Here is a 25,819-nt window from a genome sequence, read left to right on the forward strand (position 1 = left end):
GGGGGGAGGTAGTTGTGAATTTCCTGCATTGTGCAGGGGGTCGGACTAGATGACCCCGGTGGCGCCTTCCGACTGTACGATTCGATGGTCCCCTCCTTGCCTAGCGCCTTTAACTGGAGCGGCTGCCGGGGATCGAACCTGGGACCTTCCACGCGCCAAGCCGAGGAGAGTCAGCGTGGAGCCGCGGCGCCTGCGGAGTCCTGCGCGCCGGCTCCTCCCGGCCCTGCCCACAAGGGGGCGGTCTCTCTCTCGCGCGCGCGCTCGCGCGGTCCCACTGCAGAGGCTGGCCGGAGGCGGTCTCTTCCCCGGGCCATGGGGGCGGCTAGCCGGCGCCGCAGAGGAGGAGAGGCGAAGCGGAGGTGCAACGAGGCTGGCGCTGAGCTGGGCCGGGCGGCCAGCGGTAAAGCTGGAGGGAGGGACGGCGGGACCGGGCCGGGAGCTCGGAGACCCGGGCGCCTGGAGCCGGACTCTGGGGAGGCGGCGTGGCAAAGCAGGGCTCGGCCAGGGCGGGCGCTGCCCACTTCCAACGTGCTTGACTTACCAGCTCTTCCACGCCTGTGCAATTTAGCACCACCCCGGTGCAAAGGGCGTCACACCCCCAACAGTTTGTGGGCGAGCGAGAGCCGGGTCCAGCAGCTCTTTAAGCGACTTTGGGGGGGGGGGGTATACGTTTCCGAGAGGCAAGGCTCCCTTCCATCAGATACGGTTTGTATGGTGACCGCAGGGATCCGGAGCTCAGTTGCCTTATCACTGGAGCAAGCAGGGCGCCGGGCGGGAGGAAAGGGGAGCTGGAAAAGCCAGAGGGGGCCGGTTGAGCGAGCGCATAGGGATCGAGACTCGGGAAGGACGGACCGGGCTGGCAGAAGGAGATGTGAGACAACCTGATACTCTGTATGTTGGACTTAACACTGTAGAGCAGCGATTTCCAAACTGTGCTCTGCGAAATATCTAGTGCTCCAGGAAGACTGGAAAGAAAAATACTACTGTCATTCGGTTGAGTATATGGGTGCGAGGCCCCGTGACAAATTTCTCTCCTGAAAAGTGCTCCGTGACTCAACAGGTTTGGGAACCATGGCTGTAAAGGCACCTTAGCAGGCATAGGGGAGAGGTGACAGCCCCCCCCATCCCAGGTGAAAGGTCAAGGGAGACCTGTTGTCTCCAGTGTGATGTGTGCTGACGGGTCATAGGTGATACTGGGCAGGTGAAGGGGGGCTGAGATTCCCCTAAGAATATTAAGGGGGCAGGAGGGGGGGAGGAGCTGTCAACCCCTCGGGATATCGCCCGGGATCAAGGAGTCTGAGACTCCGCTGGCATGCGGGGAAAGCCGAAGGGGCAGAGGACCGAGGCCTTTCGAAGGGACTCGGAGAAGAACCTGAGCAAGTAGAAAACAGTGACGCTTGGCTGATTCCTGCCATGGCCACTTACGAAACCTGTGTGTCGCTGCTTGTGATGGCAGGCACCGCGGCGCTCACGGCGGGCTGCAGGCAACTGGTCTGCCAGTTTAGATACCGTAAACCGACCCTGTACTCCTTCCTCATGGAGCTAAGCGGCTCCTTCCAGATCTGTGCCTGCACCCATGAGCTTCGCCTGCTGGCCGATTTGCCGCCCAAACCTCAGATTGCCCTCGCCCTCACCTATGTCTTCACCGCTTTCCACGGCTGGTCATTGCCCGACAGCAACAACAACCCTGCCTCCAGCTTTCAGCTCCTCTCCAGGAACAGGGCCTGGCGCCGCCGGGCCTGGCGGCTCCAGACGTCAGCTCAGTTTATCGGTGCGCTGCTGGCAAACATTTACATCAAGTCGATCTGGAGATTGGGGGTCATACCGGCACATTCGAGGGCGCTGGGAGAGAGCTGCAGCTACCCGATCCAGACTACCCTAGCCAGCGCTTTTCTTCTTGAACTCCTCTTCTCCTTCTTGGTCCATCTGGCCTTGCTGAAATTCGAATCGATGAATCACGAGAGAAAAATTCATCTTCTTGCTTTGCTGATCACCACTTTCGTATATGAAGGTTTGTTTCCCCCCCCCCCTTCTTCTCCCTTGTTATTGTCTTAGGCTACAAACTGGGCTTCAGTGATTTTTAACTATGGTGTTGTTACACAATTGCCCGTTTACCATTTTCCAGTTTGGACTTTACTATAGCTAAGAATGCACACACCCCCACAGAGGCGACTGAAATTTGTTTTGTGGGCAGGTTGGCCGATTATCGGCGGTGGTTGCTGAAAATTAATAGTATACATGATCAAAAGGAGATATCTTCAGGCAAAAATGGGCTGGCGGTAAATGGATTCTCAATGAGGCCTATTTCCATCAGTGACAGCCCATGTGGTTATTTTTATTTTATTTACACATTAAAGCTCAAGTGTGGGGGGAACAGCAGAAGACATATCTTGGTTGCTTAAAAGACTTATAGAATTTGCGGAGCCGTATGTTTACCTTTTACCTTTCTATTTGTGCCTTTGAGTGCTTTTCTACTGCTATGAGAATACTTTAAATAAATGCCATGGGTTTTTTTTAAAGAGTGCTTAGGTTTTGAAATTAAATCCATGTTTACTTACCTCTTGCAGGAGTGAGTTCATGGTCCAGGGCCCCTAGGCTGGTTTTTCCTCTGTAACTTGCACTGACAGATGGGAATTTTTCTAATTGTGTTCAATTCTTATCGCTACAGGCTGGTCTGTTCAATTAAGGCAATGTCCCTTAATGACCGAGAGTAATGGGAAATCGTAGTTCCGCCTCCCTTGGCTTTTGGGAAATATCAGGACATCTTGCTAATCAGCCACTTAAATGTAATTCTCTACTTCAACTTTGGCGGGTCGTATTGAGATGTCCGAAAACAACAGCTCAAGCTGTGGCTCACGAAAGCTCATACCCTGCCAGAAATGTTGTTAGTCTTTAAGGTGCTACTGGACTCTTGCTCTCTCTTTTCTACTGCTAGTGACAGATCAACACAGCTACCCATCTTGATCTGTATATATGGCAGTTCCCTTTACTCACCGTGGCTAGTAGCCGTCGATGGACCTCTTTGCCATGAAGTGTTCTAATTCCCTCTTAAAGCCGTCACTACAGCCACCAGGAGTGAATTCCACAATTTAATTCTCTGCCGAGTAAAAAAATATTTCCTTTGGTTTGTACCTGTACCTGTTGCCCGTCAACTTGTTCTAGTATTATGGGAGGGAAAAGACCCAATTTCCACTTTCCCCACCCCATGCACGTTATAAACTTCTATCGTGTACCCCATTAGCCTTATTTTTTCTAAGTTCAAAGGTCCTGGAGTCTTCAGCCTTTCCTTGAGGGAAGGTGCTCCAGACCCCTTAATCATTTTGGTTGCCCTCTTCTGCACTGGTTCCAGTGTAGCGTAGTGGTTAAGAACATAAGAAAAGCCATGCAGGATCTGACCAAGGCCCATCAAGTCCAGTAGTCTGTTCACACAGTGGCCAACCAGGTGCCTCCTGGAAGCCCACAGACAAGACAACTGCAGCAGCATTCTCCTGCCTGTGTTCCACAGCTTCATATAGTAGGCATGCTCCTCTGATACTGGAGAGAATAGGGATGCATCATGACTAGTAGCCATTTTAACTAGTAGCCATGAATACCCCTCTCCTCCATGAACATGCCCACTCCCCTCTTAAAGCCTTCCAAGTTGGTGGCCTTCTAAGTTGGTAGAGCGGTGGACTCTAATCCGGAGAACCGGGTTTGATTCCCCCCTCCTCCACATGAGTGGTGGACTCTAATCTGGTGGGCCAAATTGGTTTTCCCACTCCTCCACATGAAGCCTGCTGGGTGACTTTGGGCTAGTCACAGTTCTCTGAACTTTCTCAGCCCCACCTACCTCACAAGGTGTCTGTTGTGGGGAGAGGAAGGGAAGGTGATTGTAAGCCTGTTTGAGTCTCCCTAAAAAAATGTAGATAAAATCAGGATATAAAAACCAACTCTTCGTCATCGTCTTCCAGTGCTGCAATATTCCAAATAAAGCCTGTATGGGGGCATTATAATATTGGCTGTTTTATTTTCAATCCCTTTCCTAATGGATCTCGGCATGGAGTTTGCGTTTTTCATGACTGCCCCAGCGGCCGGATTCAGTAGAGGGCAGCTTCATGCTTTCATGGCTGGTATAGTCTTTGAGTCATTCATTGCTGATATATCAGTTCTCCTAGCCGTATCAGGTCTTCGATACACTCTGGTATTATTAGCTTTAAGATACCGACTCTAGTATCATAGGGTTCTAAAGTCAAGTGGATAACCTGAGACATAAAAATAATGTGATTTTTGATTTTGTTTTTTTACAGGAGGGCATCTCACTGGGGCAATATTCAACCCAGCTCTGGCTTTCTCTTTGCACTTGAGTTGCTTCCTGGAGAAATTCTGGAATTACACACTGGTGTACTGGGTAGCACCCTGCATAGGTAAGTTTATGCTTGTCTTAGAGCCCACTGCATCAGCGCTTCTGAACCTGAGGAACGCGGGGGAAATCGCCTTACTTTAGACCAGTGCTGTCAATCATAAGGCCTGCGGGTATTCTGGCGTCACCTCAAGGGCCCACTGCTGGGCCATTACTCTCTCACTATCAGGTCTGATGTAAAACAAAGGTGCCCAAAACTCTTCTCTCTCTGGGTGCTGAATATGTAGCCTTCAAGGCAAGAGAAATTGGTTAAAATTAAATAGCATTTTAGCACTTGCTCAATCAGGGACGGACGAAATTTGGTTGTGAGAAACCATGAACTGTTCCCAGTGTAGTCACAATGACGAGAGAACTGTTCAGGCTCCTATTTATTTTGGTCGCATTGGATGGATTTTTGAGATCCAGCTGGTTAAGCCAACACACTATTTTCCCTTTCACTGGAGTATATTTGCTTGGCCTCATGAGAATCTGTGAGCTTTGCACCTGATTGGGATTATGAACGTACAATGCTGCCTTATACCAAATCAGACCCTTGGTCCATCAGGGTCAGTACCGTCTACTCAGACTGGCAGCGGCTCTCCAGCCTCTCAAGCAGAGGTCTTTCACACCGCCTACCCCTTGGTCCTTTTAACTGGAGATGCCGGGGATTGAACCTGGAACCTTCTGCAGACCAAACATGTGCTCTACCACTGAGCCACCAGCCACTCTCCATGGCTCTCCAGGGTCTCAGGCAGAGGTCTTTCTCATCACCTATTGTCTGATCCTTTTAACTGGAGATGCCGGGGATTGAACCTGGGACCTTCTGCATGCCAAGCACATGCTCTACCACTGAGCCACACCCCCTTATCCCCTCCAAGCTTGTAAAGAGTCTCTGATTCTGGTAACATTTCCCATACTTGGTATAAAGCTGTACCACTCAATAGTGGCAGGATGCGAGCTGTTGAGGCTTAGCCTGTATACTAATCTCTCTATATATACCAAGCCAGAAAGCTGACACCATCTCACCAGTCTCCCCTGCAGGCTCTTAGAGGTAGCTTTTTTCCTTTGTTCCCTTATCAGATATTTCCCTAAACTCTTGCTTTTACTTTTATCATTTCAGGGTCCATCTTGGTGGCTGTCGTGTGGGATGAAGTCATTCCGCACACACGCAGCCAATTTAACATCCAGGAGAGTCTATAAAACTGACGCAGCCACATTCTACGTGGACAGAAGGCCAGACATTAAACATCCAGGCTGCTGTTTGGGGAATATCATTTTAGAATTTCACAGTATGGCATTTTGTTTGTGCCATTAAAGAACAGACTTGCTTTTCCTGAGACAAGTCAAGTATTTCTGACCTCACAAGCATTTGTTAACTTCAAACTACACGCCCTGTTCTTTGGCCAGTCCTTCACATCCATATGGAAAAAGAAGAGACTTCTGATTGGTTGATATTGGCCACCATTTTTCAGCATGACACACCTCACTTGTGCTAGCGAAGAACCTGCCTCACATCACTTACCTGCACATTTCTAGGTCTCTCCTTCACAAAATCACACAAGGTTGGAAGAGACCACAAGGGCCATCCAGTCTAACCCCCTGCCATGCAGGATCCCACAATCAAAGCACTCCAAACAGATGGCCATCCAACCACTGCTTAAAGACCTCCAAAGATGGGGACTCCACCCCACCCGCAAGGCAGCGCATTCCACCGTCGAACAGCCCTCACCATCAGAAAGTTCTTCCTAATGTTTAGGTGGAATTGTTTTTTCAGTTCCAGAAGAGTCAGGTTTATATCTGTAGCTTACTGGCAGTCTTCAAGTAGCGGCTGGATGAACACTGGTCAGGGATGCTCTAGGCTAGGCTGATCCTGCATTGAGCAGCGGGTTGGACTAGATGGCCCGTATGGCCCCTTCCAACTCTATAGAATCAGAATCATAGAGTTGGAGGGGACCACCAGGGTCATCTAGTCCAACCCCCTGTCCAATGCAGGAACTTCACAACTACCTCCCCCACACACACACCCAGGGACCCCTACTCCATGCCCAGAAGATGGCCAAGATGCCCTCCCTCTCATCATCTGCCTCATGAACTGCCTAAGGTCATAGAATCAGCATTGCTGACAGATGGTCATCTAGTCTCTGCTTAAAAACCTCCAGGGAAGGAGGTTTTATGATTCTATGAGCTACAGATGTGCATTTAAGAACATAAGAAAAGCCCTGCTGGATCAGTCCAAGGCCAATCAAGTCCAGCAGTCTGTTCACACAGTGGCCAACCAGGTGCCTCTAGGAAGCCCACAAGCAAGATAACTGCAGCAGCACCATCCTGCCTGTGTTTCATCGCACCTAATATATTTGGCATGCTCCTCTGATCCTGGAGAGAATAGGGATGCATCATGACTAGTATCCATGAATACCCCTCTCCTCCATGAACATGTCCACACCCTTCTTAAAGCCTTCCAAGTTGGCAGCCATCACCACATCCTAGGGCAGGGAGTTCCACAATTTAACTATGCGTTGTGTGAAGAAATACATTTTTTCATCTGTTTTGAATCTGTCACCCTCCAGCTTCAGCAGATGACCCCACGTTCTAGTATTATGAGAGAAGGAGAAAAGCTTCTTCCTGTCCACTCTCCAAACCATGCATAATTTTCTAGGCCTCTAACTCCCTTTCGCCACCTTCTTTCCAAGCTAAACACCCCTAAGCATTTTCAACGTTCCTCGTAGGGCGGTTGCTCTAGCCATATGAATGTAAGAAAAACCCTGCTGGATCAGAGCAAGGTCCAGCACTCTGTTCACCCAGTGGCCAACCAGGCGCCTCTAGGAAGCCCACAAACAAGGTGACTGCAGCACCACAATCCTGCCTGTGTTCCACAGCACCTAATATAATAGGCACACTGCTCTGATCCTGGAGAGAATAGGGATGCATCAGGACTGGTATCCATTTTAACTAACAGCCATGGATAGCCCTTTCCTCCATGAACATGTCCACTCCTCTCTTAAAGCCTTCCAAGTTGGCAGCCATCACCACATCCTGGGGTGGGCACAATCTGACCACCTGCCGAGTCAAGAACTGGTTTAGCCAGGGTGCTGTCCAAATTTTAATCCAGTGAGGTGTTTAATCCAGGTGCCTGCGCAACCCAAAAAGATCTGGCTACATTTTTACTTCTCAACACAGAAACCAGCAGGCTGGGAAACAGACCCCCAAGTCCTATTCCACTGACTGTAGCACAGACATATTAATTGTACACACTGCACAAGTAGGAGCAAGGGGGATGCCACAAAATTTGAGCCATACAAATCGCACAGGTAGAAGAGTTGGTTTTTATACCTCGCTTTTTTCTGCTGAAAGGAGCCTCAAGCTGGCTTACAATCGCCTTTCCTTCCCCTCCCCACAACAGACACCCCGTGAGGTAGGTGGGGCTGAGAGAGTGTGACTTGCCCAAGGTCACCCAGCAGGCTTCACGTGGAGGAGTGGGGAATCGAACCCGGTTCTCTAGATCAGAGTCCACCACTCTTAACTTGTATGCCACACTGACTAAGGATTATACGTGTTGGGTCCCACGCCTGAAAACCTGCAGGCAAATATGAAGTTCAGTACAAAAGAGGAGGCAGCTTGGCCCACAATCTTGATTCCCCCCCCCATTGTGTATAGAATTTGTACAGGGCTCAAATGAGAGGGGAAAGAAATAACAAGACAATTCTGCAAAAACAACAACACAATAGAAGTAGAAGAGTTGGTTTTTATATGCCGACTTTCTCTACCACTTAAGGGAGAATCAAACCGGCTTACAATCACCTTCCCTTCCCCTCCCCACAACAGACACCCCGTGAGGTAGGTGAGACTGAGAGAATGACTTGCCCAAGGTCACCCAGCTGGCTTTGTGTGTAGGAGTGGGGAAACAAATCCAGTTCACCAGATTAGCCTCCGCCGCTCATGTGGAGGAGTGGGGAATCAAACCTGGTTCTCCAGATCAGACTCCACCGCTCCACACCACCGTTCTTAACCACTACAGCACGCTAGCTCTTAACCACTACACAACGTTGGTAGTTACGAATGCCTCCCCCACCCATGGAGAGAAACAGGAAAGAACGGGCTCTGGTCTTTAGAGCGTCCTGCAGAGACAGCACCTCTGCAACACTGCTTGGCCTGTACTGCTGACCGTCGAGAAATGCCCTTCCTCACAGTGCCTGCCTTCTCCCCACCTTGACCTTGTCAAGTCGCTTCCAACTTGCGGTGATCCTAGGCATTCAGAAACAGCAAAACTAGCGTCTTTGTCCAGGGGAATTTCTGAACTGCTGTATCTTTGGATTCTATTTAGGGGGGGAAATCCACTCTAAATTACAATATTTTCTGTGGTGGGCCCAGCTGGAAGGCGTGTGATACAGCAAGCCTTGCTGAAAATAAGTTGGTTTGGGTGTGCTCACTGCCTAGACAGTGAGACTGAAAGCCTTAAGGAAAAGAAACAAATGTCTGTATCCCCCCTAAATATATATATACACACACACCCTTAAAACTCAAGAGGACATGCCCTTTCTAGCATTACCAAGGAAAACCCTCTTTTAAGGATGCCAGGAAGAACACATGCAGCTGCCATATAGTGAATCAGACCCTTGGTCCATCAAAGTCGCTATTGTCTACTCAGACTGGCAGTGGCTCTCCAGGGTCTCAGGCAGAGGTCTTTCACATCACCTATTTGCCTAGTCCCTTTAACTGGAGATGCCATGGATTGAACCTGGAACCTTCTACATGCCAAGCAGATTCTCTACCACTGAGCCACAGCCCCTCTCCAAAACGAAAGGCCTCATCCAGGATTTGAATCCGGGACCTCTAGGACCCGAACTGAGAATCATACCCCTAGACCAACATAACCCTTGGAAAGGTTGCAGCCATTCCTACCCACCCCTCACTTCCCAAACAGTCATTGATGGTGGTGGGGTGGATTCGCTTTCTACTCAAGTGCGGAGGAGAGGCAGTTGGGAGAAAGCCATTTCCCCCTACCACCCCGGCAGATCAGCAACATGCCAGAAAGGACAATTAATTAAACCTCGATTGGAGGGAGAAAAGAATCCTCCCAGGCTCAGAGGAAGAATATTGCGACAAGCAGCCAAGTGGTAAGGTTTTTAAAAAATTATATTTATTGAACCCATTTTTGTTTGCATTCGTAACAAAGACACAAGAAGATTCTCACCCCGGGACAGTAACAGGTGGTGCCTCTAAGCCAAATGGACCACTAAAGCCAGGACAGATCAGAGCATCCAATGGGGCAATAATCTAATTCCTTGGAAAGGGGGAAGGGCACAATGCGTTTGGGTCCCCAGCCCCACTATATTGTACATTTCTACTTAGGCCACTGCAATGTTTCTGCCCCCGTGAAAAAGCAGGCACAAAAATATGGGGGTGGGGAATTCTAGGACAATCTAGAATTCTGTTCTAAGTACAACTTCATCCCTTAATCTCCAGCGTTCTTGTCCAGGCCGAGGGCTAACGGGCCATGATTAAGCCACATAAGGTCTTAGCGACCTTCCTGAATTTAAGAAAAGAAAAGTAAGCAACCCCACAAGATCAAACTGCGATTTTATAAGCGCATCTCTAGAAAAAAAGCATTTATAGTCCTAAACCTCCACGTTTCGACCGTTAATACATAAAGGACGATCCCGGGGAACCGTCTTCGAGCCCACAGAGCCGGTTCAGGAAAGCTGTGAGAATCGTCTGAAAGGCACAAGAGGAGAGAGAGTTCAGGCCTGGCTGGGGTTTGCTTTTGGCAAAAGCCGCGAGCGCCTGTTGGCAGCGGCACAGCAGGGCAAAGCCCGCGTCATGCACCAAAGACCTGTTGCTATGGAGTCGAGACAGAATACCAGGCGCTCATCCCACCCCCAATTCTGCATGAAGAAAACCTCAAAGACTTGGCTATGCAAGTCTGTTGGCAGACTTTGGAAGGCATCTATTTAAAAGAAGAAGAGTTGGTTTCCTTCCCCTCCCCACAACAGACACCCTGTGAGGGAGGTGGGACTGAGAGAGTGTGACTAGCCCAAGGTCACCCAGGTGGCTTCATGTGGGGAAACCTAACCATCTCACCAGATCAGCCTCCGCCGCTCATGTGGAGGAGCGGGGAATCAAACCCGGTTTTCCAGATCAGAGTCCACCACTCCAAACCACCTCTACACCACTCTGGCTCTCCAAAGGGTCAATAATAATATCTGCACAGTTTAGGGCTGCCAACCTCCAGGTGGGGCCTGGAGATGTCCCAGAATTACAATTGATCTCCAGACTACAAAGATCTCCAGATTTCCAGTTTCCCTAGAGAAAAATGGCAGCTTTGGAGGGTGGCATTATACCCTGCTAAGGTCCCCTCCCAAAAACCCCACTGCCCCACGTTTCACCTCCAAAAACCTCCAGGCTCCACCGCTCCAGCATATTATATGTTTAAAGATGGCATTGTAAACTTGTGATATCTCGGGCAAGGAGCAGCAAAGTGGCCAAATGCAAGAAAATATACAGGAAAGGGAGCAGAGCCAGAGGCCCAGAGAAGAACCACATCTCGCACAAGGGAACTCTTGGCATCTCTGCACCAGACGTTGTGTGTGTGTACAGTTGGTACACCATACTCACTCCGCTCGCCAAATAGTGGTCTAGCTCCCCCTTTCTCGCCCTCCCACAAGGTGGAACGTAGAAATTTAAAGCAGTACTAATTTTCCTGCAACTTCTCTCCCCGTTTATACAAACACCGCACGATGCCCCTCGTCCGTCAGCGAGCGCTACTTCGAAACACGGAAGCAGCCCGCTGCCGTATGTGCTTGTGCATGGATTTGCGGCAGCACAGCAGTGCGTCGAGCTGATGGTTGCAAAAGGGGGCGGATCCCTCCCTCTGAAAGGCATGGGACGCAGGCCAGGGGCCAGCGTGTAAGAGAAGACCAGCTGATCCTTTCTTACACACTGGCTGACAAGAGTCTGCAGAAATGCGTAACAGAGATGCAGGCGAAGAAGAGGAAGCGATGCAGGGGAGTTCTAACACAGACAGACCCGCTGACAGTGGGTTGGATCCTAAATCTCCTGTGAATGCATGGGGTATTTCCACTGATTCCCTCTCTCCATACACGTGTTGCCCCACATCGTCCTGAAGAGCCCACCAATCCCCGGGAATTGTCCTTCAAGTACTTCACCAATCCCCAGGAATTGTACTTTCGTGGGACAGAGGAAGTCGGCAAGATTCCTTCCTTAACATTCGCCTCACATGAACAAATGAAGTTGCCTTATACGGAGTCAGACCCTCAATCCATCAAAGTCAGTGTTGTCTGCTCAGACCGGCAGCAGCTCTCCAGGGTCTCAGGCAGAGGTCTTTAACATCACCTACTTGCCCAGTCCCTTTAACTGGAGATGCCGAGGATTGAACCTCAGGCCTTCTGCATACCAAGCAGAGGCTCTACCACTGAGCCACGGCCCCTTCCCTACGTCTTCCAGTTTTAATGGGAGGGTGAGAAACACGGTGTGTGTGTGTCAAATGGGGCATTCTCCAGAATCCGAATTCAGTCACATTAGATGCCCATGCAGCATACAGAGAAAAAAACATCAAAAGATTGCCCTACTTCCTATTATATGTATTTTTTAAAAAGTATATTATTGTAGCCATTTGAGCAGAGGATGGATTTTTAACAATGCCACACGAACTGGGTATTTTTCAGTTAGCTAATGAGCTACAAGGCTGGGGGGGGGGGAGGATAAACCACTTTAGAGAAAGGAGAAAATTAGGAATGTAAACCTTAACAGCTGCCTGCATCCTCCTCAATGATCAACATCCGCATCTTCAAACTGCCCAGCGACGGCTGGCGACGCGTCCACCTCCATTCCATCTAGAAGCCAAAGCAAAGAACCATGGGCAAGCTGGCAGGCAAGAGGAAAACTTCCACCCCCTGCCAGCAAGAGTCTGTCAGTTCAAGTACCATGCAATCATAGGTCTGGAAAGGCCCAAAGGATCACTGGCCAAACCCCCGCACACCCAAATTGTGAGATGGGACCACCCGCACAGCAGATTTCCACAGACCGAACCAAGCCATTTAAGGTGCACAGAGCAGAAACTATAAACCAGATAACTTACCCAGTGAGACAATTTGTTCTACTAAAAGTCTATATAATCACACCTCCAGTGTGTTCGAGCATCTACAAGTTTACTGGTTGGAACACGTGTCCCCAACATGGTGCCCGTGGGTGCGTTGGTACCCACTGACACCTTTTCTGGCACCGGCCATGTGTTTTTAGACAATGGGCAGGGCCAGTGGGGCTTTTGCTTAGCAAGGCTTCTGATAATCAGGCCAGAGGTGATATGATATGAGAGGTGATATGATAACCATCTTCAAGTACTTGAAGGGCTGTCATAGATAGGATGGTGCCAAGTTGTTTTCTATTGCCCCAGAAGGTCGGACCAGAACCAACGGGTTGAAATTAAATCAAAAGAGTTTCCGTCTAGACATTAGGAAGAACTTTCTAACCGTTGGAACAGTTCCTCAGTGGAACAAACATCCTCGGGAGGTGGTGGGATCTCCTTCCCTGGAGGTTTTTAAACAGAGGCTACATGGCCATCTGTCAGCAACACTGATTCTATGACCTTAAGCAGATGATGAGAGGGAGGGCATCTTGGCCACCTTTTGGGCATGGAGTAGGGGGTCACTGGGGGTGTGGGGGGAGGTAGTTGTGAATTTCCTGCATTGTGCAGGGGGTTGGACTAGATGACCCTTGTGGTCCCTTCCAACTCTATGATTCTATGATTGATTATTAGAGAGTTGATTGGCTATGCAGATTTTTTAAACTACTGCTTTGGCAGCAGCTGCCACAACACAAGGATCTGCACTGTGTTATGAAGTTAAGCTGTAGCAATCATTTTGTAGAAAAGAGCAAGAGTCCAGTAGCGCCTTAAAGACTGGCAGGGTATTGAGTTTTCTTGAGCCACTGCTCACTTCTTCAGGTATTGAAGACTATCTGAAGATAATCTGAAGAAGTGAGCTGTGGCTCACAAAAGCTCATACCCTGCCAGAAATTTTGTTAGTCTTTAAGGTGCTATCGGACTCTTGCTCTTTTTTACTGCTAGTGACAGACTAACCCTGCTACTCATCGTGATCAATCATTTTGTGGCTGGCTCCGCCTCCTGCAGCAGCCATCTTGTGGCAGCCATTTTGTTGCTGCACCCACCATCCCGTGTCACAATTCTAAATGTACCCGCAGGCCCAAAAAGGTTGGAGACCCCAGACTATAATATGTTCGCCTCAAAACTATGTTGCGCTTCCTGAATTCAAAGCGCAGCAATGCCGGTCTGAATCCTCACCTTCGAAATCTCTGATGGAATCCTCTGTCCGGACGCCAGCCATGTGGTACTGAGTGCTAATTGACTGCGCCAGCATGCCCTCCAGCCTCTCCAAGGTAGCCTGACCTTCAGCAGTTAAACGAGACAGGCCTTCTTCGTACGTGTAGAATGATGGGATGTCGCCTTGACCCCTCTCTGCAAAAAACAGAGAGACCCAAACAGCGCCTTAGCTGGCTGCCCAACAAAACAGTGTCTCCACGCAGAACAGCCTAACTCCGACAGTTCATGTCTGCGTTTGAGATCTAGGCCGATCCCTGTATGCGACCTGAACACATGAAGCTGCCTTGTACTGAATCAAATCCCTTGGTCCATCAAAGTATTGTCCACTCAGACCAGCAGCGGCTCTCCAGGGTCTCAGGCAGAGGTCTTTCATATCACCTGCATGCCTAGTCCCTTTAACTGGAGATGCTGGGGATTGAACCTGGGACCTTCTGCATGCCAAGCAGATGCTCTACCACTGGACCACAGCCCCTCCCTGCTGCTGGCGTATCTGACTAAGTTCACCTGTTTGCCCCGCCCCCCGGTAAAAAAATTTCGTGATCTTCCTTCAGCGCCAAAGTCAACAGTGCAAAACCTGGAATGCGTGTTTAAGACAGCTAGATTCGATTCCAGGAGCACTACTTAAGAGACCAACAAGATTTTTGGGTTACGAGTTTTCGAGAGTCAAAGGCCTCAGACAGAGGGAGCTTCGACTCTCAAAAGCTCATACCCCAAAAATCTTGTCAACATCTAAGGTGCTGCTGGAATCGAATCTAGCTATTCTACTGCAGACCAACACAGCTGCCCCCCCCGCCCGAAACTACATTTAAGGCAGAATTCAAACACCAAATTGATACACACACACACTTTTCAGCAGGGGAAGAAAAATGAAACGCACAACTTAATATCTGTCACTGAGATACCAGAATAAGGGTTCTGGTAAGCTATCAGGAATTGGATTCAGAGCCAGCGTGGTATAGTGGTTAAGAGTGGTGGACTCTAATTGGAAGAACCGGGGTCGATTCCCCACTCCTCCACATGAAGCCAGCTGGGTGACCTTGGGCTAGTCACACTCTCTCAGCCTCACCTATCTCTCAAGGTGTCTGCTGTGGGGAGGGGAAGGTGATTGTAAGCTGCTTTGAGATTCCTTAAAGGTAGAGAAAAGGGGGTATGAAAACCAGCTGTTCTTCTCTGTGGCAGACAGACAGAATGCACTCACCCTTAACTAAGGCTGCTGCTTCTATTCTCAATATCATAAGAAGAAGAAGGAGTTGGTTTTTATATGCCGACTTTCTCTACCACTTAAGGGAGAATCAAACCGGCTTTCAATCTCCTTCCCTTCCCCTCCCCACAACAGACACCCTGTGAGGTGGGTGGGGCTGAGAGAGCTGTGACTAGCCCAAGGTCAGCCAGCTGGCTTCATGTGGAGGAGTGGGGAATCAAACCCAGTTCTCCAGATAAGACTCTACCACTCCAAACCACCACTTTTAACCACTACACCATATCGTCAACAAGGATGGGGAAAAACCCCGGTTTCTCGGTGCCCCTCCCCCAACACAAAGGGACTCGGGGTCTCTCAACTGTCCACGCCAAGGTGTCACAAGAACTTACTCTGCTGTTTCCAAAGCAGCTTATGACACGGCAACGAGCTCTGCTGATGGAACGGTCAACTGAAGCCTCTGGGCAGGCCCCAAAATAGCTCTTAGATCCTGGCCAACTCAGTGGGAACGTGCAGTTTCCTTACTTGGCTTTCTAGCTGCCAGGATTCAAAGGCTCAGAGCAGGTATCAACCTGCGCTCCCTGAAGAAGTGAGGGGGGGGGCTCCATGGAGATCTTCAGGAGGCGCTGCAAGGCCTGCCTGGTTGCCAGGGCTTTCGAGGGGATTGGAAGAAGAAGGAGGATGATTTTTATATGCCAACTTTCTCAACCACTTAAGGAAGAATCAAACTGGCTTACAATCCCCTCCCCCTCCCCACAACACACACCCTGTGAGGTAGGTGGGGCTGAGAGAGTGTGACTAGCCCAAGGACACCCAGTTGGCTTTGTGCGGAGGAGCGGGGAAACAAATCCAGTTCACCAGAGCTCACGTGGAGGAGCGGGGAATCAAACCTGGTTCTCCACATCAGAGTCCACCACTCCTAACCACTGCTCTTAACTACTACACCACACTGGAATGGCAGGCATCTTTGAAGGCGGGGGAGGGGATAGGGGTTTGGGGCTGGCTATCTTACCTGTGGTTTTAGCTGGGGGTGTTTTAACTACTATTGCAAACCATCCTGAACCAAGAGGAAAGGCTGGACATAAACACTTTAATAAAGGCAGAAACATCTTAAACTGCTATGAACTGCAGGCAATGAAACAGGTTAAAATGAACCAATAAAGGACTGCTACGAAGATAATTTTAACGTTTTTCACTAACCGTGGGCCTCCACGTCATACTCGTCACCGTCATAGTTGTTGTCGGAGTCTTCGTCTTCAGGATCCGGGTGCAGGGCTTGGCATTCGCACATGGCAGAGAACATGGCTTCCACTGGTTAAAAGAACACAAGTGCAAATGGTCAGTTGGCTCGCAGCGATGGACATGAAGCGGACTCGCATCGGCCAGCATCAGCTCTCCCTCCCCCAGCGTTCAGCCAACATGCAGGAGGGCTGTGTAGAGAGGGCTACAGAGTCAGACCACCGGTCCATTCAGTGGTGATGGAAAGCGCTGTCAAGTTGCACTCGACTTAGGGCCACCCCATGGGGTTTTCAAGGCGAGAGATATTCGGAGATGGTTTGCCATTGCCTGCCTCTGCATGGCAAACCTGGACTTCCTTGGTTCTCTCTCATCCAAGTACTAACCAGGGCTCACCCTGCTTAGCTTGCGAGATCCAACATGACCAGGCTAGCCTGGGCCACCCAGGCCAGGGCAAAAAACAAACAAACATACAGAGGTGTTTTGCAGTTGCCTGCCTCTGCGTAGCGGCCCTGAATTTCCTTTGTGATCTCCCATCCAACTCCTAACCAGGGCCAACCCTGCTTGGCTTCCGAGATCTGGCTAACCTGGAACATCCAAGTCAGGGCAAAATACATATAGAGGTGGTTTTGCCATTGCCTGCCTCTGCACAGCAACCCTGGACTTCCTTGGCGTTCTCCCATCCAAGTACTAACCAGGGTCGACCCTGCTTAGCTTCTGAGATCTGACAAGATCAGGCCAGCCTGAGCCATCCAGGTCAGAGCAGATGAACAGAAGTGGTTTTCCATTGCCTGCCTCTGCATAGCAACGCTGGACTTCCTTGGCGGTCTCCCATCCAACTCCGAGATCTGGCTAAGCTGGAACATCCAGGCCTGGGAACTGACCCATCTAGCCCTGCACTACATGCTAGGACAGGCTGAAGCTCTCCAGGGTCTCAGTCCTTTCCAGCCCAGCTACCAGACAGCCTCTGGTTGGAGACGCCAAGGACCAAACCTTGGGCCCTTCTGCACATAAAGCCCACTTTGTATGGGGCCGCCCCAATGAGAAAAAATCATGCAGCCCCCTAGCACCCAGCCCAATACGTACATTTCAATCAACGCAGAACATCTGTCCTTCACAAGCAGAGAGAGCAACTTGGAGGTTTGTTAAAGCTGGATTAAGATCCTGTCGGGACAGTATTAATAGCGTTCCTCATTCAGATGCCAAGGACAGCGCCTGCCCCCACAGGTCACGCTCAACGCCTGCTTTGCAGAGCAAAGCAATCTCAGCAAAGAACTCCGCAGCACCACCCTCTGAAGTCACGGCGGCAAACGGGGAGAGATTATTTCAAGGGCAGTTAAGAGAGCATGACAGCCCCGTGGCGCAGAGTGGTAAGCTGCAGCACTGCAGTCCAAGCTCTGCTCGCAACCTGAGTTTGATCAGAAGTTGGTTTCAGGTAGCCGGCTCAAGGCTGACTCAGCATTGTCATTCCGAGGTTGGTGAATTGAGTTCCTGGCTAGCTGGGGGTAGGCGACTGGGAAACGCAATGGCAAACCACCCCATAAACACAGTCTGCCCAGGACGTGACGTCACCCCATGGGTCAGCAACAACCCGGTGCTTGCACAGGGGACTACCTTTACCTTTAAGAGAGCATGACCCCAATATAAGCACGGAAGCTGCGCTGGACATTCAGGGCCAATTGCCTGATGCGGGGCTCATTATTCAGACCATGCCTTGTGGTGTGGTTTCTGAATTCTGCTGCTCAAGAAACGACAGCCTTGCTAGCATCTGGGGCCGAAGATACCCAACGACGCTGAAAGGGGGTAGCAAAGGCAATGCTGGCTTCTGCCTCGCTAGGGTTGAAAAAGGAAAGGAAAGCACGTTTCCAGAATAAAAAGCAGTTTTTTTTTCAGGATTCTGGGGTCCTTGCCCAGAGTAGCAGGGTAGGGCAAGAAGACGCACTGGGGTCTGACGCAACCCAAGTGTGTGTGTGTATTCTTTAGATAAGATACTACTGAGTGTGTTAAGTACTGTCAAGTCGCTTCCGACTCATGGCGACCCTATGAATCAATGTCCTCCAAAACATCCTATCATTAACAGCCTTGCTCAGGTCTTGCAAATTGAGGGCTGTGGCTTCCTTTATAGAGTCCATCCATTTCTTGTTGGGTCTTCCTCTTTTCCTGCTGCCTTCAACTTTTCCTAGCATAATTGTCTTTTCCAGTGATTCTTGTCTTCTCATAAGGTGACCAAAATACAATAGCCTCAGTTTAGTCATTTTAGCTTCTAGAGTCAGTTCAGGCATAATTTGATCTATAACCCACTGATTTGTTTTTTTGGCAGTCCGCGGTTTCCAGAACACTTTACTCATTACTTTTGTCTTCTTGATCTTGTCCTGCTTTGGCACTTTCTCCTTTAACAAGAAGTAGTCGTTCCAAGTCTTCACTATTTTCTGCCAGTAATGTGGTATCATTGGCATATCTCAAATTGTTAATGCTCCTCCCCCAATTTTCACTACTGGTGAAGGTTAAAGTGGAAAGTGCCAAAGCAAGACTACAGCTGAACATCAAGACAACAAAAGCAATAACTACTGGGGAATTACTCAACTTTACGGTTGACACTGTGGAAATTGAAATTGTTCAAGGTTTTCTGTTCCTTGGCTCCATCATCAACCAAAAGGGAGACTGCAGCCAAGAAATCAGAAGGCAACTGAGACTGGGAAGGGCAGCCATGAAGCAGCTAGAAAAGATTCTGAAGCGTAAGGATGTGTCACTGGCCACCAAGATCAAGTTAATTTATGCCATCATATTCCCTATTACTATGTATGGGAGTGAAAGCTGAACAATGAAGAAAGCTGATAGGAAGAAAGTAGATTCCTGTGAAATGTGGTGTTGGAGTAGAGTTTTACAGATACCGTGGACCGCCCAAAAGACAAATCAGTGGGTTCTAGATCAAATCCTGAACTGTCCCTAGAAGCTAAAATGACTAAACTGAGGCTGTCGTATTTTAGTCACATTATGAGAAGGCAAGAGTCATTAGAAAAGACAATAATGCTAGGAAAAGTGGAAGGCAGCAGGAAAAAAGGAAGACCCCACATGAGATGGACTGACTCAATCAAGGAAGCCACAGCCCTGAGAAAGGCTGTTGGAGGTCATTAATACATAGGGTCAGCATGAGCTGGAAGCAACTTGATGTCATTTAGCCCACGCACAAGGACCTGCCCATATGTTGCTAGTGGTTACATTTTCCACCTTATAAATTATAAAGTAATTGCTTTCTAGTTCTAACAGCCACAGTTATGCCCCTTGGCACTGTCAAGGGCTCAATACCGTGACCGTTATTCAACTCAACCGAGGCACAGTTAACAACTACCTACTTACAGGCTGATTTGTCGCTGGGTATGAATCTGAACTCTGAAATCGGCTCGAGCTCATCTTCACTGTCTTCTTCCTCCTCCTGCTCTCCATCGCCCATGGGGGCCTCTTTCGATTCTTCTGCTAAGGAATCAAAACATAGGCTCTTGGTCACAAAACCTGAAATCTTTGGGCTAACTTCTCTGATAGATTATATTTGGGGCATATATGGGGGCAAGGCACAATCTGCACACGAGAAAGATTGAACAAAGCCTGCTCAGAATTCAGACAGTAGGGAACGATGGCCAAGATCTCATCTACGTGTCAGAAGTCCAAATGTGCCCACAGGCTCAAAAAGGCTGGAGATCCCTGGGTTAGAGTGATCTAGGAGAACCAGGTTCGAATCCCCACTCTGCCATGGAAGCGTGCTGGGTGACCTTGGACCAGTCTCACACACACACAGCCTAGCCTACCTCACAGGGTTTTTATGAGGATAAAATGGACGAGAGGAGAATGATGCAAGCCACTTTGGGTGCCCATTGGGGAGAAAGGCGGGGTATAAATGAAGTAAAATAAATAAAACAATAAATGGAGTGGGGAGCAACGATGACTATAATGTAGGTATTTATTTTTTCTCTACTGGGGTGAACAAGAAGAAAAGTTGTTTTTTATATGCCGACTTTCTCTACCACTTAAGGAAGACTCAAACCGGCTTACAATCCCCTCCCCTTCCCCTCCCCACAACAGACACCCTGTGAGGTAAGTGAGGCTGAGAGAGTTCAGAGAACTGTGACCGGCCCAAGGTCACCCAGTTGGCTTCGTGTGTAGGAGTGGGGAAACCAACCCGGTTCACCAGATTAGCCTGTGCCGCTCATGTGGAGGAGTGGGGAATCAAACCTGCTTCTCAAGATTAGAGTCCACCACTCCAAACCACCCCTCTTAACCACTACACCACGCTGGCTCTCATTTGTTTCGTATGTACCCTGCCCTTCTCCCCAGTGCGGACCCAAAGCAGCTTACATTGCTCTCCTCTCTTCCATTCTATCCTCACAACAACCCAGTGAGGTAGGTTGAGCTGAGCGAGAGTGTGACTGGCCCAAGGTCACCCAGCGAGCTTCCAAGGCATGATTGGGGATGCGAACCCGGGTCACACAGATCCTAATCCAACGTGCTTAACCACTACACCGGCTCTCTTGAACTCTACAGGTTATCTCAACTCTGATTCTGTTCCTGGCCCTCGTTGCTTCCATTGATTAAGGTTTTGCAGGCTGAGGAAACCAGCAGCCCTGACATAACCCACCTGTTTCTATGCAAGAGCTTAATATTCTACACTTCAAGAATGCCAGGGAATGAGTCATAGAATCAAGGACCAACAGGGTCATCTAGTCCAACCCCCTGCACGATGCAAGAAATTCTTGACTACTCCCCACACCCCCAGTGACCCCTACTTCACACCCAGAAGATGGCAAAAAAAAAAAAAAAAAATCTTCCAGGATCCCTGGCCAATCTGCCCTGGAGGAAAATTGCTTCCTGACCCCAAAGTGGTGATCGGCATTTCCTGGGAATGTAAGAAAGGGCCACGAGAGCCAAACACTGATGCAAAACTTCCTGACCTCCCTCTCATGATCTGCCTAAGTTCACAGAATTCAACATTGCTTACAGATGGCGATCTAGCCTCTGCTTAAAATCCTCCAAAGGAGAGCCCACCACCTCCTGAGGAAGCCTGTTCCACTGAGGAACTGCTCTGTCAAAAAGTTCTTTCTGAAATGGATACTCAGAGTTAAAGCACACGCCGCTTTCTTTCCACTCAGTTGTATCCATGCGGTTAAATCAGACCCTACTGAGGACCTCAGGACAGTAATATACATAAGGTCATCCCACCCACCTACCTCAAGCTAACCTTGTCAGGTAGACCACGCTGACATCCCAATCACTTGCCCAAGCCCACCGCCCGAACTTTGTGCTTAAGCAAGAATTTGAATCCAAAGCTCCTATCCAGCAAGGTTGATTCTCTCTGACAGGACCAAAGGAACACCTTACCTTCAAATTTTGCATTCACCATCACATACAAGTGCTCCCACGGATAGTTATTCAGGTCCCTGGAGATGGCATGGAGGCTTATAGTGGGGTAGTCCAACGAGAAGCCGAGGCCGGAGTTCTCGATCCATGACAGACGGCTGCGGGAGATGGGACAGGACAACGAGGTAAGTACACCGTTTTCAGTTATGAGCACATACTCTGACTCAGGAGTCAGGCACATGGAATCGGCCTCCCCTCTCCAAGAAGAGTGAGAAGAATGGAGAACAGAGGCCCTGAGCCATCCTAGCTTTATAGCCCAGAGCAACCTTTACCTACCTACTGGGTTGACCCTTTAGGAAAACCACAAAAAAATATTATTTATTTATGTAACGTCTATCCCACCTTTCTCCCGGATTCAAGGCCTAGGCTGAATAATTTAAATAAATAAAAGTACTTAGGATATTTTCATGCCGCAATCTTAAATTTAAAAGCTTCAAAGAGAGCATCTTTTTAAAGGTTTTTGGCTGTGATAAAACTTTCTGATTGCAGGGCTAGAATAACAGTATTGTTATGAGGTTCAGACCGTTACCTTATTGAGGCCCGGAACTGTACTGATATATATCCGGGACTAGGAAGGGGTGGGTGGGAATGATCAGTCTACATCTCTAAGACTTACAGCGCAATCCTAAAGAATGTAGCTCTAGGAGATCTCCAGGGCCCAACTGGAGGTTGGCAAGCATACAGCCTGGGGAGGGTCTTCTCTCCCCTGGCTGCTCTTCAGCGGGGGTTGCTTCCCCGGAGGCGCCCCACCCTGCATGCACAGAGCTGCTCCTGCACAGGGAGGCTCCCTTTCTCTGCCCCCATCGAGGCCAAACCATCGCACAAAGAAACGCCTCCCAAAAAGGGGGGGAAGCCCCCAAGGGCGGACCGGGTTGGCTCCAGGACGGCCTCCTAGAAACCCAATGATGCAGTAAACCAGAGGTTCGTGGGGGAGAAGGAGACCCGAGACCATTGTTTGCAAGAAAACAGTTATTTATTCGGAGCAGCTGCTACCCAGAGCACTCTACCGAGTAAAAATCTCTGAGCCCCGATCGTACTGAGGAAGGGATATTGATCCAAATTCAAGATATGACAACCCATCAACATTCAGGGTAAAGCTGATAGCACTCCAGACATGGAGGCGGCAGTACAGTAACAGTTTCAACCAATTCTTGTTATGGTTATTGTAACCCTCCGTGACTCTTGCCCCAATGCCTTAGCACGCAGACACACAGAGAGAGATATTCCCTGGCTGTCCTAATACATTTTACAGAAAGGGAAAGAGATTGTTGCCAATTGCTAAATCAATGGACCTTCCACAGTCAGGGGAAGTCTACCCTGCTGTCTCACATCCCCCCCTCCTCCCTTTCCTGAGAGGTACACTGCCTCTGCCGCTGGAGGCTCCACCGCAGCCCCGAGGAGGCCACGAATGCATGGGAAGCGTCCAGCCAAGGGACGGCGCGGCCGCCTCATCTGGTGGCCGCGAGTCCCACGCGACAGAGGCGCCCTTTCCTCCCCCCCGCGGCCAACCCCAGTCACCTCTCGGCGACGTAGAGGCTGCCCGTGCCCAGGCCCTTCCCTCCCAGCACGGCCTCGGTGTCGGGCTGCCGCAGCCGGACCCCCTCGCCGGGCGGCGGGATCCGCTTCAGGAGGCTCATGGCGGGCGGAGGTTCCGTCTGGGCCGCCGCTGCCGCCGGAAGTCGAGGCGGAAACGCCCACCTTCTTCCGGTCCCCCCGGTCGCCATAGAGACGTCTCCCCGGCTCTATTGTCACGGCGGGTGACGTCATCAGAACGCGACCGCCCCATTTCCCGTTCTCTCTCTCTCTCTCTCTCCCCGGAGTGGGGGGGAAGAGAGAGAGAGAGACTATAGTAGGGTTGCCAAGTCCCTCTTTGCCACCGGCGGGAGGTTTTGGGGGCGGAGCTGAAAGGGGCGGGGTTCAGGAAGGGGAGGGACTTCAATGCCATAGAGTCCAATGGCCAAGGCGGCCCTTTTCTCCAGGGGAACTGATCTCCATCGGCTGGAGACCAGTTGTAATAGCAGGAGGTCTCCAGTTAGTACCTGGAGGTTGGCAACTTTACACTATAGACACGTGATGTATAAGTAGGGAAGGCCCCCCCACACACACTTGCTCTTTCCCAACCCCCACCCCGTCCTAATGGCAAAGGCTGTGTGTGCCAAAGCATCCTCATGGCAAATGGGTACGGTTGCCAGCCTCCAGGTACTAAGGAAATTAGTACAGGGGCGGAAAATACTTTTAAGTGCAGAATATATTTTTTTAAGCTACTGTGTCTAAACAAATACGCATACACAATTACACAAATGGACCCAACCAACAAAATCTTATACACCAACTATACATCCCATCTCGTGGATGGTAATGGACAAGCAAATCCTCCTTGAACAGCCAATATTTACTAGAACTGTTTACTTACCTGTATGAAACCTATACAGAAGACTGATGTACATACAGTGAGAGACATTGCACTTCTGCATTGATATTCTTCTTGTCCATTACCATCCACGAGATGGGATGTATAGTTGGTGTATAAGATTTTGTTGGTTGGGTCCATTTGTGTAATTGTGTATGCGTATTTGTTTAGACACAGTAGCTTAAAAAAATATATTCTGCACTTAAAGTATTTTCCGCCCCTGTACTAATTTCCTTATCTCCTGATATCAGTACAGTGGTGTCTATTTTCTCCCCCAGCCTCCAGGTACTAGCTGGAGATCTCCTGCTATCAAACTGATCTCCAGCCGATAGAGATCAGTTCCCCTGGAGAAAACGGCCGCTTTGGCCATTGGGCTCTATGGCATTGAAGCCCCTCCCAAAAACCCCGCCCTCCTCAGGCTCCGCCCCCTAAAAACCTCCCGCCGGTGGCGAAGAGGGACCTGGCAACCCTACAAATGGGCAGCACTCTTAGGCTAGGGTTGCCTGCTCTGGGTTAGGAAATACCTGGGGCAGAGCCTGAAGAGAGCATAGTTTGGGGAGGGATTTCAGTGTAGAGTTGCCAACCTCCAGGTGGTGGCTGGAGAGCTCCTGCTATTACAACTGATCTCCAGGCATTCCCCTGGAGAAAATGGCCACTATGGCATTGAAACCCCTCCCCTCTCCAAACCTTGCCCTCAGGTTACGCCCCCAAAATCTCCAGGTATTTCCCAACCTGGAGCTGGCAACCCTACTTCAATGCCATAGAACCCAATAGCCAAAGCAGCCATTTTCTCCAAGGGAACTGTTCTCTATCGCCTGGAGATCAGTTGTAATAGCAGGAGATTTTCAGCTAGTAACTGGAGGTTGGCAACCCTATCTTAGGCTGTAGCAGCACCATTAGCACAGAGGATGTAGGGTTGCCAACTCTGGGTTTGGAGATTCCTGGAGATTTGGTGTGGGTGAAGTTTGGGGAGGGACCTCCGCACAGAATAATGCCACAGACTCCACTTCCCAAAGGTGCCTTTTCCTCCAGGGGAACTGTTACCTGTCCTCTAGAGATCAGTTGAAATTCTAGGTCCTTAATAGGGTTGCCAGGTACCCCCACCCCCACCCACCAGAAGGGTGTGGGTGGAGCTAGGGTTGCCAGATACAGGTTAGGAAACTCCTGAAGATTTGGGGGTGGAGCTTGGGTAGGACGGGGACCACAGTGGGGTACAAAGGTATAACGGCCACCATCCTTTTCTCCAGAAATCTGAAGTGAGCTGTGGCTCCGGAAAGCTCAGACGCTGCCAGAAATTTTGTTAAGTCTTTAAGGTGTTACTGGATTCTTGCTCTTTTCTACTGCTATTGACGGGCTAACAAGGCTACCCATCATGATCCCTTTTCTCCAGAGGCACTGATCTCCGTGGTCTGGAGACGAGGTTTTCTGGCATTTGCAGCTTTGGGTTATCAAGGCACCTCAACACTCAAAAGCTCACACTGAAATAAAAATCTAGTCTTTTAAAGAAGAAGAGTTGGTTTTCATATGTCGACTTTCTCTACCACCTAAGGGAGAATCAAACCAGCTTACAATCACCTTCCCTTCCCCTCCCCACATCAGACACCCTGTGAGGTAGGTGGAGCTGAGAGAGTTGTGACTAGCCCAAAGTCACCCAGCTACCTTCATGTGCAGGAGTGGGGAAACAAATGCAGTTCACCAGATCAGCCTCCCCTGCTCATGTGGAGTGGGGAATCAAATCCGGTTCTCCAGATCAGAGTCCACCGCTCCAAACCACTGCTCTTAACCACGACCCCACGCTGGCTCTCTTAAAGTCTTCATTTTTGCCAAATGAGA

General features: G+C 49.7%; 2 protein-coding genes across 2 annotated transcripts; one reads left to right on the top strand and one right to left on the bottom strand.

The window, feature by feature from the left end:
* Nucleotides 1–1,413: 1,413 nt before the first annotated feature.
* Nucleotides 1,414–5,578, top strand: AQP11 (aquaporin 11). Its single transcript, XM_056858834.1, has 3 exons — nucleotides 1,414–2,011; nucleotides 4,287–4,403; nucleotides 5,499–5,578. Exons 1-3 carry the CDS (start codon nucleotides 1,414–1,416, stop codon nucleotides 5,576–5,578), a joined length of 795 nt encoding a protein of 264 aa, XP_056714812.1.
* A 6,580-nt stretch (nucleotides 5,579–12,158) lies between these two features.
* On the bottom strand, nucleotides 12,159–23,214 carry CLNS1A (chloride nucleotide-sensitive channel 1A). The gene is made up of 6 exons (XM_056858735.1): nucleotides 23,095–23,214; nucleotides 21,538–21,674; nucleotides 19,525–19,638; nucleotides 16,132–16,242; nucleotides 13,695–13,868; nucleotides 12,159–12,228 (listed from the first exon to the last, which is right to left on the bottom strand). The coding sequence occupies exons 1-6, from the start codon at nucleotides 23,211–23,213 to the stop codon at nucleotides 12,161–12,163; spliced, it is 723 nt and encodes a 240-aa protein (XP_056714713.1). The 5' UTR covers nucleotide 23,214; the 3' UTR covers nucleotides 12,159–12,160.
* Between the last annotated feature and the right edge of the window lie 2,605 nt (nucleotides 23,215–25,819).

The sequence above is a fragment of the Euleptes europaea genome, chromosome 12 (assembly GCF_029931775.1).
Source record: "Euleptes europaea isolate rEulEur1 chromosome 12, rEulEur1.hap1, whole genome shotgun sequence".
Taxonomy (NCBI): domain Eukaryota; kingdom Metazoa; phylum Chordata; class Lepidosauria; order Squamata; family Sphaerodactylidae; genus Euleptes; species Euleptes europaea.

Bases quoted from the DNA above. Each gene is read 5' to 3' on its own strand.
- AQP11 (XM_056858834.1), top strand. From the start codon at position 1,414: ATGGCCACTTACGAAACCTGTGTGTCGCTGCTTGTGATGGCAGGCACC. The intron at 2,012-4,286 runs GTTTGTTTCCCC...GTTTTTTTACAG, and splicing joins CACCACTTTCGTATATGAAG to GAGGGCATCTCACTGGGGCA. The intron at 4,404-5,498 runs GTAAGTTTATGC...TTATCATTTCAG, and splicing joins CTGGGTAGCACCCTGCATAG to GGTCCATCTTGGTGGCTGTC.
- CLNS1A (XM_056858735.1), bottom strand. From the start codon at position 23,213: ATGAGCCTCCTGAAGCGGATCCCGCCGCCCGGCGAGGGGGTCCGGCTG. The intron at 19,639-21,537 runs GTAAGGTGTTCC...ATTCCTTAGCAG, and splicing joins GGTGAATGCAAAATTTGAAG to AAGAATCGAAAGAGGCCCCC. The intron at 13,869-16,131 runs GTTAGTGAAAAA...TGTTTTTTGCAG, and splicing joins GTATGACGTGGAGGCCCACG to AGAGGGGTCAAGGCGACATC.